General features: G+C 41.0%; 1 protein-coding gene across 1 annotated transcript; it reads right to left on the bottom strand.

Annotated features, from left to right (window-relative positions):
• On the bottom strand, nt 1-10,960 carry get3 (guided entry of tail-anchored proteins factor 3, ATPase). Its single transcript, XM_034188571.1, has 7 exons — nt 10,763-10,960; nt 8,227-8,374; nt 4,703-4,851; nt 4,389-4,539; nt 4,097-4,204; nt 2,866-3,063; nt 1-1,396 (listed from the first exon to the last, which is right to left on the bottom strand). The coding sequence occupies exons 1-7, from the start codon at nt 10,903-10,905 to the stop codon at nt 1,268-1,270; spliced, it is 1,026 nt and encodes a 341-aa protein (XP_034044462.1). The 5' UTR covers nt 10,906-10,960; the 3' UTR covers nt 1-1,267.
• Nucleotides 10,961-14,276: the final 3,316 nt, after the last annotated feature.

The raw sequence follows: 14,276 nt of genomic DNA, 5'->3' as shown, positions 1-14,276 counted from the left end.
TCAACTGAAGAAAGTTTTATTTTAACACTCGCAATATAATTTAAAGAAAATCTGTAGAAAACAGATTTATGCAAAAGCGTTTAGTGAGAACATGAACAGATTCCGGGTTTAGCTTGACGTCTGGGAATAAAAAATAAAGTTAAGCCAATCGCACTTCATTTAATAAACAGGAAATTTGCATAAAATTTGCTGTAACTACTCCTTAAATCATTAACAATCAGCTCTTAATGACTTCAGTTCTCCTGTGACCCCTGAATGAGCCTTTAAATTTTACAATTCAGCAACTCCAAAATAAACTGTTTTCACATCCAGCGTCACCTTAATCACAGATATGATGAACTATGACCCCCAGTCACCAAAAGCGCTGCAGTTGACAGTGAAGAAGCCATTTAAACTGTAAATGTAGACAATCTGTTTGTGTAAAATGTACTCATCCCACTTGTAACATTTCCTGTTTTTATGACAACAAAGAAAAAAAAAAGAAAAAAAAAGTGTCTGACTCATATGAAACCATCAGGCTGTAAAAGTGATCATGAGTGTGATAATGAAGGGAAAGTATTCATATAACTCATGACTTTTAGATTATTTAAGTGTTCTTTTCCCCACTTTGACACTAAAAAGTATTTTTTTTTAACTGTCTGAACAATGTCATAAAAGACAAAAGGGATGAGTGTGTTTTTATAGACAAAAGTATAATTGTGTGATTCGTTATGTAACTGAATGACTGCAGAACAAACTGCTCTGGTTTACATTATTGTAATAGCAAAGATTCTCAAAAATAAAAATAATTTAAGACTTTTTGTTAAACATTTTAAAATCCATTTTCTTCCCGTCATCACATCTGTAAGAATCCACCTGAACAAATATGGATTTAAGTTACTGACTTCTGCATTGTGTTTGTGTTGAAATAAACTGGAGAATAAAGAAAACCTTCACATCCAGAAGCAGTTTTATCTCATGATTCAGTTTCACATCAAAGCTGGAAAGTCTGAATTTTACATTTACAATATATTTTTTTAAAGCACACCTGTCACAGAGATGGTGAGTTGGAATAATTCTGTACCGTTTGTCTGACATGTCGCGTACGCTGTGTGTGTTTCAGCGGCTCGCCTTCAGGAAGGATGTGCGCCTTGTGGCGGTGGCGGCGAGCACGCTCTGCACTGGATGGCTGAGGATCACTTTGAGGTTGCTGCAGGCTTTGAGGCTGGCAGGGGAGAGCTGGGAGGGGTGTGGCCTGTGGAGGTGTGGTCCGTAGAGGGCGGGGATGTCACTTGTTTGGGGGTTTGTAGGGTTCCAGTAGTTGCTTAGAGAATGTGTTAACCTTGTCAGCACCTCGAACTTCATGTGGCAGCAGTGGTAACTTGATTATGTGGAAGTCTTCATAAAGGTCCTCCATCTGAAACAGGGACACAGATCGTCAGCACAAACCAACACCAGGAACATTCAAGGGCCGTGCTGCGGACACCACCAGGCAAATTCATTCTAAGTGACTTTACCTTGAACATTTCAGCTCCAAAAAAATTTAACTGTCACCCCGTCTTATTTTCACCAAAAGTAAACTTCTGAAATGAATAAACAGTGGAGATCTTGCGGCACATTTGAGACACTTTTGTTGCCATCTAGTGGATGATGCGAGTATTTAATTCTGGTAAACTTCCTACTTGAAACCCAAAATTCAGTAAAGAAATAAAAAGGCATTTATAAATGTCACATATGAATACATTTTTTTTTTTGGCACACAGAGCTTTGACCTGTTATCATGAATGTAAAAATTGATTTTGAGAGTTCTACAGTTATTGAATTTTAAGATACGAAAGTTTACCAGACAAGCACAACTTCCAGTTGTGAATATACAAGTGCACTGATTTATTCAGTGTATTTGACTATGAGAAATCACAAACTCTCTCAGGTGCTACTGTTGTGTGAAACTGGTCATCACAGGTGGACAAATACTGCTCAAGTGTCAGCAACACCACAGAAGAGAGAGATGGCGGCAGCGGCATTTTTAGAAGTCAGTGTGATGATCTAGTGGTTAAGGTGTTGGGCTTGAGACCAGAAGATCCTCAGTTCAAATCCCCGCCTGACTGGAAAAATCACTAAGGGCCCTTGGGCAAGGTCTTTAATCCACTATTGCTCCTGGTGTGCAGTGAGTGCCTTGTATGACAGAACCCTGACATCGGGGTGAATGTGAGGCATTATTGTAAAGGGCTTTGAGCGTCTGATGCAGATGGAAAAGTGCTATATAAATGCAGTCTGTTTACCATTTAGTGTCAGTGGGACCAAATCTTCAGTGCTCCAACCACTTCAATATTTACAAGTCAAGTCACATCATAAATTAACTGCAGTAACAATGAAAAGCTTCCAAATGCCAAATAATTTAAAGACAAATCTTGACCATAGACGCTCACAACTGTTTTGAGTGAAATATCTGCAAGAACAATATTATTTTCCCCCATTCTACTTGCAATTAAGAACTGCATTATAAACCTCCAGAAACAAAAAACAAGTTTTTATGAATTGGAAAAGGTCTGTTACAAGCTTTAACAAGATTCTATGCGACTGTTCTTTATTTGAAAATTAATGGGCTTTTCAAACGGAGTCTTTTGCTGACATACTAATAAAGAAACCACAGTCTAAAAACACCCATCAGATTTAATTAATATAATTTACTTTTGTCTTCACGCTTAAAGTACTTAAAGGACCCTGACATTTCTGTATTCTACAAATGTGAAACCTGGTACACAAACAAAAACGGTTCCTGAACTGTTTGATATGACAGGTAGTACAACATATACCTGTGTGCCCCTGAGGACGTGTCTGTTGGGAAAAGAGGCTACAGACACACCGTACACACAGACCGCTTACCTGATCAAGATACTTGGACTGAATTTTATGGCGAGCTTCACACATTTTGCATGGCCTCTCTGTGTCGGGGAAAACAAGTTGGTTCACGATGATGTTGTGCGTGTCGATGCGACACTTGGCTAGTTCCTGAATCAGCCGCTCTGTCTCATATAGGGACAGAAACTCGGCGATGCACACACAGATGAAGGTGGTCTGTTCCTGATGACAGGCAAAAGTGGGAGGAAGGAGAGTTTGAGAGAAGATCTTCTTCACATCATCTTTATAATATCAACAAAGTGGAACCCAAACACCATTTTCCAGACTATAGATTTTTTTTTTTTTTTTTTTTACCGACTTTGGGAAGTCCTGCAACTTGTATTCTGAACCAACGTATATGTGGAAAAAAATATTGCATTGTCATCTGTGGTCACAAGATGGCACCACTGACACATGACAAGCTACTCATGTATAATGAATGAGGGACTGCGATTCACACTCCGCAGCAGAAGGTGGCAGTAATGCATCATTAAGCTGGATGCCAACCGCCATTAAACAAGACAGTCTGAATTAGACACACATTCTGTGTCTTGGAACAAGTTTAAGAAATCATGTTCTCAAACTGAACAGCTATGCTATGGAATAAAAACTACTATTGCCTTCATACTATTTGGCAGTTCACTTGTTTGGACTGTGTGAGACAAGAGCAGCAATGGTAGGTCAGCAAGCCAAAGCTCAGGTAAATGTTTCCATTATAAATACTTAATACATGGGTTTTCAAACATTTAATTACATTGCACGTTTACCTCACCTGTGATCCTCTTTTCAGTGGCCAAATGAAGCAGTTTACTTGGGTTTTGCACCTCGTGCAATAACATTAATTAGCTTGTTAACTCAAAATACAGAGTTAGTGAGTAGAAGCTATCAACAATTAAGGCACTGCTTAAAATAATTTTGCTTCTTGTTGCATGAAGTGGGAGCATCACAGTTCAAAAACAAATATGACTTACAGACCAGTGTAACTTATTGTTTTTCACTCTTCATGATGCATTTGAGACAGATGTGACTAATACGCCGGTGCAACTTATAGTATGGAAAACAGGATAAAGCAAAAGTGTAGAGATCTACTGACAGGACTAACGTGCTACAAAATCCCCTCAGCACCAGAGTGGACCACTGGTCTAAGCATAGTCTCAAATTCTGAATAGAACATGCTTGTTTGATATAAATATGCATGACAGTTTTGGTGACCTACAGGGTCTTTGAACTGCTCGCTGACTGAGCGGATGACTGGCAGAGTCTCCTCAAGTTTAGAAGCCAGCTGGTCTGCATTCATGTCACCCAGTCCGAGCATGTTACACATCTACAAACAATGAGACACACAGATGCTTTTAAAGGCAGAGTTTGTCCTTAAAAATCAGGCCCCCAAAAATGACAATGAATACAACATATGAATTATGTCACCAACTTTATGAAACACTGACCACAGTCACATGAGAAACCTGATTTTATAATCCAGACCAGAAAACCTTCTTGACAATCCTCACCTGGGAGATGAATGGACTGATCTGGTTCTTGATCTGCATGAGGCGACCCAGACCCCGCTCCACGATGGTGGGAAAGTTGAGGAGCCTCAGCGTGTGTCCAGTAGGAGCAGTGTCGAAAACGACCACGGAAAAGTTCATTCCCTTCACTAACCTGAGGTACAGAAAACAGCCTGATGAAGCTTCAGGCCAACTGAGAAAAGATCCAAATCCACAGTGACAAAGTACTTAAAGGCTCAATACTTCTGTTTATCACCATGACCAAGTGGTAAGAAGAAAGAAGTGAGGTTTGGCTTTGGAATATCTCCATAGGTTACCTCATCACCTCGGCGTAGCTCATAGCTTCATCGATCCCAGGGAAGGCACTCATGGCCTCCTGCATCATCTTTTTACCCATACTGAGCATGTTGTCCTCCTCAAAGAACTCGTCAGGTAGCTCAGCCACGCCCAAGCTCGGGTCTATCTCCTACAAGCACAAGCCAGAGTTGTGCAAGTTACTGGAAATGTTTATGTGCTTCTGCTTGCCTTTTGATTTGAGAAACAATGATGAACTCCAAAAGCAGAAGGCGGGACTTCAAGACATTTCTGTGGGGACATCCTTGGGTCAGGGGAGAACTGACTGAATTTTAGAGCAGATCCTGGTAAGACTGCTTTCCTGGTATTTCAAAAACACACCACACGGCAACACAAGGGTCAAAGATACCCCACTAGCTTTCAGAATTCTTTAATCCCTGCATCCTTTGTGATGATCCCAATTTAACAGTTGGATATCATCACATTGGCAGAAGTATGCACTTTCTGGGTTTCAGATGGTGCAAAAAGTAAAATTAAATTTACATGCGGAAACTGTATAAACATGTTAAATTTGTGTAAGCACAAGTGTTAAGGAAAAACGGTACAAAAACCTCCACGTTTACTTCTGTGAGGTCAAAACTCGAGGGTGAAATCAAACAGCCTGTTCTTGTGTAAAGGCTTATCAAATGCAGACAGAGCACTGTGACACTTGGTGATGAGCCAAGTGTCACATCTGTTAGGGTGAGACAACAGGACCTGAATTTAAGAACTATTTTTGTAACATTTTGGACAGCGACAGCATTGGGTAATTTCACAAGACTGTCACATCTGTTACCACTTTCAAAGGTCCTGCTGTGATCTAGCCCTCCCACAGAATTATGGTTTGTCCAATATTTCTTCATCCTATTGACGATAAGAAGTCTCTGACAAGGCTAAATCACAGTGAGACCACTGACAGCGCTAACAGATGTGACACTCGTGGATATTATCTCAGACTTGTCAAAAACTGAGTTTAGTGCATATAGCGCCCTGACATAACTACATCAGTCACTCGCAGGTGACAGAAACTCACTTTTATTTACATGTGGAATTAGGAACAGGAGGAAGCAGACCTGACTAACTGGAGGTTGAAGTTTCTGACTTACCTATGTTTGATTTTTTACTTTTGAAATTCCATAAAGATTTATTCTTTTTGAATTTAATCTGTCTCACAAGTTTATCAGAATGCACAAGGTTGTGTGGTGCAAAACATTTTTTTTTTTCCACACTATTATAACATGGTTTTGAATAAAGATTTCTCATCAGACCTGTTCACTGACCTAATTGATTACCCAGGACTGGCAGATCGACAGGCTGGGGTGCTGAGCTCCTTGAAATAATGGTTGTAAATTTACAGTTGTGTTCCAATCTGTCAGCCACAGTTCAGGTTTTTGCCAGATTTACTGTGTTAGAACTGACGATCTACTACAAATTGATCAAAATCTCCCTTCCCAGTAAAAAGTATTTTCTATGCTTTTAACATATACAAGGTCTGTGATAAAAGTAACGGACCTTATTATTTTTTTCAAAAACCATATGGATTTGAATCACGTGTGATTACATCAGACATGCTTGAACCCTCGTGGGCATGCGAGAGTTTTTTCACGCCTGTCGGTTACGTCATTCGCCTGTGGGCAGTCTTTGAGTGAGGAGTGGCCCACCCTCTCGTCGATTTTTTTCATTGTTTAGGAATGGCTCAGAGACTGCTGCTTTGTTTGATCAAAATTTTTTCAAAACTGTAAGGCACAACTGAGTGGACACCATTCGATAAATTCAGCTGGTTTTCTGTAAAAATTTTAACGGCTGATGAGAGATTTTGGTCTGGTAGTGTCGCTTTAAGGACGGCCCACGGTGCCCGACGGCGATCTGCGCTTCGAGGCGGCAGCGTCTCACCGTTTCAAGTTGAAAACTTCCACATTTCAGGCTCTGTTGAGCCAGGAAGTCGTCAGAGAACAGAGAACTTTCAGAAGAAGTCGGCATGAGGAGTTTATTCTGACATTCCATTGTTAACGGACAATTTGTAATGAAAGAACGTGCGGACAAAATCGCATGTCGGGCTGGACCCGACCGCGGGGGGTCGCGACAGGAAAAACACCTCCGTTGGAAACCTTAACGGGCAAGTTGGAACATGCCCAAGCTGTTAAACAATTTCTCAGTTACTCACTTGTTGAAAGCCATCAAAAGCCGCCTGAATTTTACAAATGGTTTTCAACACGGAGGTGTTTTTCCTGTCGAGGCGCACACAGATTTGCCGAGTCATCACGGAAACGACTCAGCGAATTTGCGCGCACGTCTTTCATTACAAAATGTCCTTAAACAGTGGAATGTCCGCATAAAATCCTCATGCCGGCCTCTTCTGAATCTTCTCTGTTCTCTCACGACATCCTGGGTGAATTAAGCCTTAAATTAAGATGTTTTCAGGTCGAAACAGGCCGACGACAGCGCCTGGAAACACTGCGTGACGTCCTGCTCCGTGGGAAGTCCTTACAGCGACAGAAACACCCCATAATCTCTCATCAGCCGTTAAACTTTTCACCGAAAACCAGCTTAATTTCTCGAATAGTGTCCACTCGGATATTCCTCACAGGTCCAGAAAAAATGTTGATAAAGCAACGCGCGCCATCCGCAGCGGCTATTCAGACAAAGAGATTCCGACAGGCGGGGTGGAGCACTCCTCACTCAAGGCCTGCCCACAGGCGAATGACGTCACCGACACGCGTGAAAAAACTCACGCATGTGCACGAGGGTTCAAGCATGTCTGACGTAAAAACATATGAATCAAATCCATTTATTTTTTGAAAAAAATAAAAAGGACCGCTTTTTTCATCACAGACCTCATATATTTAAACATTTACAAAATTGGGAAACACCTGAATTTACAGAGGGCAGGAACTTTGAACCTTTTTTCTAAAAACTTGAATATTATGGGATAGCAGACTCGTAAGAAACATATGTAACAGGCGTTTTGACTTGCATGTGGAGCTCAGAACAGAAAACAAAACTTTGGTCATAACAGCCTCATCGCTTCAGCACTGCTGAGCTGACTAGAGCTGCAGATGCACTGAAACGACTCATAATCTCAGTGAATGGATATTTGGTGTTATTTGTCCATTAGTGTCATGAAAATAACATTTCTGGCCTGGCTTCTCATTGGCCTCATTTCTCACAGCGTTGATGACTGTATTTGCAATTATCATGGTGCACGATCACAGTTAATCATTATGACACTGGTGTACCACCCACTCCTGCATGCAGCAGTTGTGGTTGTCGTTTTGTGTCTATCAATGATGTTCAACAAACGTTTGAGGGAAAAAAACAAAACAAAACTGCAGAGCTCCACAAGACTAACAAATACAGCTGTCAAAACATCTAAAGGCTAAAGATATTTTGATGAGTTGTCTATTCCTGAGCCTTAAAGAGACAGACCTCAAATATGTGCGCACGAACACACACACACCTCAAATGCTCGTCATTCCATTGTAGGTGCTGATGGGTTTGTGTTTCTTACCATAGCAAACAGGTTGTCATAACCTTTGACCTTTGTAGGCACCTTTGAGAACTTCTGGTCAAAAGCATCAGAGATATTATGTGCAGGATCCGTGGAGATGATGAGGACACTCTCCCTGACCGCAGCCAGTTGGACAGCCAAACTACAGCTGAGAGACAGGAACTGTGATTAGAGCGTCTAAAGTGTTCCATCACACAGTCAGTGGCTTTTAATGCTGAATCCAAAGGTCATACTCAAACATATGATACGATACACTTTATTGTCCCCAAAGGGAAATTTGTCTTGGACTTCAAGTGCTTAGCAAACATTCCTGTCTCAAAAATCGATAAATACAACAACAAAACAGTACACTGCTTGCATGCCTGTGGAATATTCATCAGCATATTGCACATTTCCCATAATATAATTTACCATTAAAACAGCATAATAAAACAAATAAAAAACAGATTAAAACAAATTAAAGCACACACCTTACTTGTACACATACACTTGTGTGCGTGCACATATATACACACACACCTATATACATGTATATACATACGCATATCTACATATAAACACACACACATATTCACAAATGCACACACATCCATGCACAAAGCCCTTGCTCCCAGACAACCCCTACAGCACTCAGGAGTCTGACTGAGGTTGGAACAAAAGAGTTATTGTATCTGTTCAGTTTGCACCTGGGGGTTCTGTATCATCTCCCAGATGGTAAAAGTTCATACTCCTGATGGAGGATGTGGGACGGATCACAGAGTATTTTCTGTGCTTGCCTATAAACAGACTGCTCATAGATGGTCTGAAGGGGAAGAGTTCCAGTCTGTTTCACACACACTGTGAAACAGTGAAGTGTGATTCTTTAACTACAGGCACTATTGGCCTTGTAAATGTAATTTCCACCACACCATTGCCTTACAATATAAAGCGTCTTGGGGCAACTGTTTGTTGTGATTTGGCGCTATATACATGTGCTCTGATGTCACTGTTTATCTCCATAGAAACTACCCAAACAATCTTTCATACAAACTGTTTAGGGACATTACAGTGTTGTGGTGGAAATTCCGGCAATAGTGTGAGACAACTACATTTTGTTTAAAAAAAATCACAACAGCTGTATGACATTGAATACCCCAATTATGTTTTGATTATTTTACTGCTATTTTATTCAGAGATATTTTAAAACATTAGAAAAAAACGTTTCTTTACCATTCATTTTTAATCATTGAAGATCAAAAGTCTGGGTGTGGGACAAGCACAAAACGGCAATATTTGCATATAATGATGCTGAAAAAAGGTGAAAAAGTCATCATAGACTACTATAACAAATTTCTTAACACACTTTCATTGTAAAGATAACTATAAAAGTGTGAAATTTCCCCTTTTTTCTGTTTTTCATACAATATGATCAAAGGACATAATAAGTGCCCGAAGTCTAAGAATCACCCTGAAATAAAAAGAAGAAAATCACCAAATGCTCACATCTGTGAAGGCAGAACCTGTGCGTTGATGGTTTTCACCTTAGTAATTTCTCTGCTTTCCTGTTTTTCTGGCCGACTGATTTGGCTCTTTTTCCCCCTGTCCAAGGTACGGATAATATTGCATAGGATTGCAGGATTGACTGCTACAAACCACAGAGTGCTGGACTGACCGTGAGATGCCAGGCCTGAAGCTGGTGCCACACACTGCAGTCTGCATTTGAAATGGATGTTGTCACAGGAACAGGCCAACTGACGGGATTAGGAATGCTGGATGAACCCTGTCTGTGGTACAAACGCCTGCATGGACTTCTCATCAAATTCATCTTTTCTTTTGCTATGCTATGTTGTTTGATTTCCTGTTTTCTGTTTCTTCAGCTTTATAAAACTGCAAAAACCTTGTGACTGTTAGAATGGTCTAAGCAGTGGGTACCCCTCTGAGTCTGGTCTGCTTGAAGTTTCTTCCTCAATATCAGAGGGAGTTTTTTCTTACCACTGTCACCTGTGTTCTTGCTCTAGGAGGTTGGTATGGTTAGACCTTACCTGTGTGAAGAGCCTTGAGGCAGCTTTGCTGTGATTTGGCACTATATAAACTAAATCAGTTTAATTAAGTAATTAATTGCGATCATGGTGGAGAGTTTTTTTTTTTTTCTCAGGCTGAGATTAACGGGCAAATGATGACTTTTATTTTGGTCATAAACCAACGTGTAAAAGGGCATAACTACTTTTTAAGGACACTGCGTGTTCTGTCAATTAAATGATCGAAAACAACATACATTACGTATGTAAGATGATGCTAAAAGGCGCTAAGCTGGCAAATGTTAGTTAGCAACAGAGCGTCAAACATGCCGGCAAATTAACACCAAACACAGAGAATGACTTAGAATGTTAAATTTACTGTAAAACATCACATCGCAAGTCAGTAACATGGTGATCAGATTCTCAGCGCGTAAAAACGACTCAGATTATTTAGTTCTTTTTAATGACTGAGCTCCACGTCAGCTAGCTCTCCAAGCTAACGGTGACAGCTGAGCGCGTAACGCTTCCCTTTAACTTACCTACATGTGGTCTTACCAACGCCTCCTTTCCCTCCCACGAATATCCACTTCAGAGATTTCTGCTCGATTATATTCTTCAGCGTCGGTTCTAAAGGCTCGACATCAGGCGCATCTTCAAATTCGTCTTCCAATGAAGCTGCCATCTTCCCTGTGTACAAGCGAGCTGCGCTGCTGCCTTCGCGGAGCCTCGGATTTCATAGTGATTAGTCTAATCCGTTCTGCTGCTGTGTTCACTGAACCTTGGATTTTACAAGAATGTGCAAGTGGTTCAAGATTAAACACAATGCGGCTGAAATTAGTTTATTCTATGTTAAATGTATGATTATTTCATACATAAAGTAATGTAAGTAATGTAAGCGCATTCTTCAGTACCTTGTGCACATTGTGCAACATGAAGGGAAAGAGAAAAGTAAAGGGAGGGTATTAGACCTAAGAGTCATGTCCAAGGACACAGACAGGGAGCATGAGTGGGATTTGAACTTGGGTACATCTGTTGGCAGGCCCAGTCCCTTGTCCACTCAGTTGCTCTACAATATAAGAATGCATTCATACAATATGGGAGTGCATATTTTTAAGATGCTCATAATGATATTTTAAGTCATGAGACTGTAAATAATAACTCATACAGTCATAAAGTCTGAATTATGGGATACTTTGCCATAATTACAGGATAGTAAGACACAATTATGAGATACCGAGTCAATTTTTTGACTTATAACCAGAAGAGCATAATGACCTAATAACTCCAACCTGTATTTCAGTGCTTCAATTATTATTGCCTTTTGAAAACAGAGCTAAACACATCTAAAAATTCAGTTTATTTGAGATATTTAGAAAACACAAATAATACCAGATAGCAGAGGTGGGACGAAGTCACCATCAAGTCATTCTCAAGTCATCAATCTACAAGTCCCAAGTCAAGTTTCAGTCAGCTTGCATCAGTTTGGTGGTCATTATGACTTGAGACTTTGGGACTTGCTGATTCATGACTTGAGAGTGACTTGATGGTGACTTTGTTCTACCTCTGCCAGAAAGTACACAATAATCAGTCAGGTCAGATTTATTCTTAGAAACAATATTTGTTTGAATGAATAAACTCAGTTAAATCGCCTTCTGAGGTCACTGTGCAACTTGATTCTAGTGTTGCTGGTTCTACGTCATCGAAACAGATTTGTGATGAAACGTTGCAGTTCACAAATAATTTTCGAATTCCAAGAGGAGCTACCAAAAAAAAAAAAAAAAAAAAAAAAAAAAGCAGTATCGTATAAACGCTGGACCCAAAATTTAAGTGTTAAATTAACACTCTGGTGGGTACATATGAAAAAAAAATTAAAGTAGCATTCAATCAGTCGGCCAACACTAATAAAGTTAATGCACACTCTGAGTTTTTTTGTTTTTTTTAATAAATGGGACCATATGCACTTTCTGCAGTGTTAATTTAACACTGCAAAAATGTATGGTGTACTCAGTTGTGCACTCTGGGCTCGCATGCACTCCATCCCATCAGGGAAGGAGCAGCTTCCCAGTCTGTCTGATTTTTTTGCAGTCAGTTTGATGCAGCCAATGAGGCCAAAAGCTGGACCCAGATCGACCAACTGGTAACATAACCGGGCACTCGGACCAGATAACTTGTGAGGGCAGAGAACCAAAGTCCAACTCTCCTCTTCCAGCCTCTGCTGGTAGCTTGAAGTGGCTGCTTCCAGCTGCACTGGAGGTGACCTCCTCTCTGCTAGTGGTATATACTCAAAAATATAAACGCAACACTTTTGGTTTTGCTCCCATTTTGTATGAGATGAACTCAAAGATCTAAAACTTTTTCCACATACACAATATCACCATTTCCCTCAAATATTGTTCACAAACCAGTCTAAATCTGTGATAGTGAGCACTTCTCCTTTGCTGAGATAATCCATCCCACCTCACAGGTGTGCCATATCAAGATGCTGATTAGACACCATGATTAGTGCACAGGTGTGCCTTAGACTGCCCACAATAAAAGGCCACTCTGAAAGGTGCAGTTTTGTTTTATTGGGGGGGGATACCAGTCAGTATCTGGTGTGACCACCATTTGCCTCATGCAGTGCAACACATCTCCTTCGCATCATCCGTGAAGAGAACACCTCTCCAACGTGCCAAACGCCAGCGAATGTGAGCATTTGCCCACTCAAGTCGGTTACGACGACGAACTGGAGTCAGGTCGAGACCCCGATGAGGACGACGAGCATGCAGATGAGCTTCCCTGAGATGATTTCTGACAGGTTGTGCAGAAATTCTTTGGTTATGCAAACCGATTGTTTCAGCAGCTGTCCGAGTGGCTGGTCTCAGACGATCTTGGAGGTGAACATGCTGGATGTGGAGGTCCTGGGCTGGTGTGGTTACACGTGGTCTGCGGTTGTGAGGCTGGTTGGATGTACTGCCAAATTCTCTGAAACTCCTTTGGAGACAGCTTATGGTAGAGAAATGAACATTCAATACACGAGCAACAGCTCTGGTTGACATTCCTGCTGTCAGCATGCCAATTGCACGCTCCCTCAAATCTTGCGACATCTGTGGCATTGTGCTGTGTGATAAAACTGCACCTTTCAGAGTGGCCTTTTATTGTGGGCAGTCTAAGGCACACCTGTGCACTAATCATGGTGTCTAATCAACATCTTGGTATGGCACACCTGTGAGGTGGGATGGATTATCTCAGCAAAGGAGAAGTGCTCACTATCACAGATTTAGACTGGTTTGTGAACAATATTTGAGAAATGGTGATATTGTGTATGTGGAAAAGATTTAGATCTTTGAGTTCATCTCAAACAAAATGGGAGCAAAACCAAAAGTGCTGCGTTTATATTTTTGTTGAGTGTAGTTGGGTTCATCTCCATCTTGGGCTCCATCTAAAGTCAAGGTCCCCAAGGCCTCAGACAGCTGCTCTATGGACGTCCAGAATGGAGCAAAACGGGATCCAAGAAAATGAAGCAGCTGAGAAGGCTGCTGAGGTTTCAGTTTTGGGATATCATGGTAGTTTTTTAACGTTTGCCATCAGGACTTAACGGGCAAATCGGCTGTGAGTAAGACACCAAACCTTCTCTGAGCTGGAGAAACTTGAATCCCACCGTGTGCCGCTCACATTCAAAATCTGATTCTGGTTCAAAATATCTGAAATCAGAGCTGGAGGTCCATCGAGGAGGATGGAAACAAAAATCTAAACATCACACATAAATTGCTTTCAGCTGTTGGTGTTCCAGCTCTCAGGACTTGGTGTCCCCTACACCAGATGTCCTTGAGTTCTTCAACACCACCACCTTAAAACTAGAATTTTATCAAGAAACCACAGATGTGAGTGGAGTTAACGAAGCACACCTTAGCCACCAGCTCACAGTCAAGGCTGCCGAGCAGAGGGACCTCATTTTGCGTTTGCGTCATGTGCTGCTGCTGTCTGAAGATCCACACGTTTCCTGGATTCCTGTCTGCAAAGATATCACTTTTCCTGGAATGCTTGAACTTAAACCGGGCTGATTCGTTTCAG

Source organism: Thalassophryne amazonica, chromosome 15 (genome assembly GCF_902500255.1).
Source record: "Thalassophryne amazonica chromosome 15, fThaAma1.1, whole genome shotgun sequence".
NCBI lineage: Eukaryota > Metazoa > Chordata > Actinopteri > Batrachoidiformes > Batrachoididae > Thalassophryne > Thalassophryne amazonica.
The sequence above is the reverse complement of the archived record's forward strand: the minus strand, read 5'-3'. Positions and strand labels throughout refer to the sequence as shown.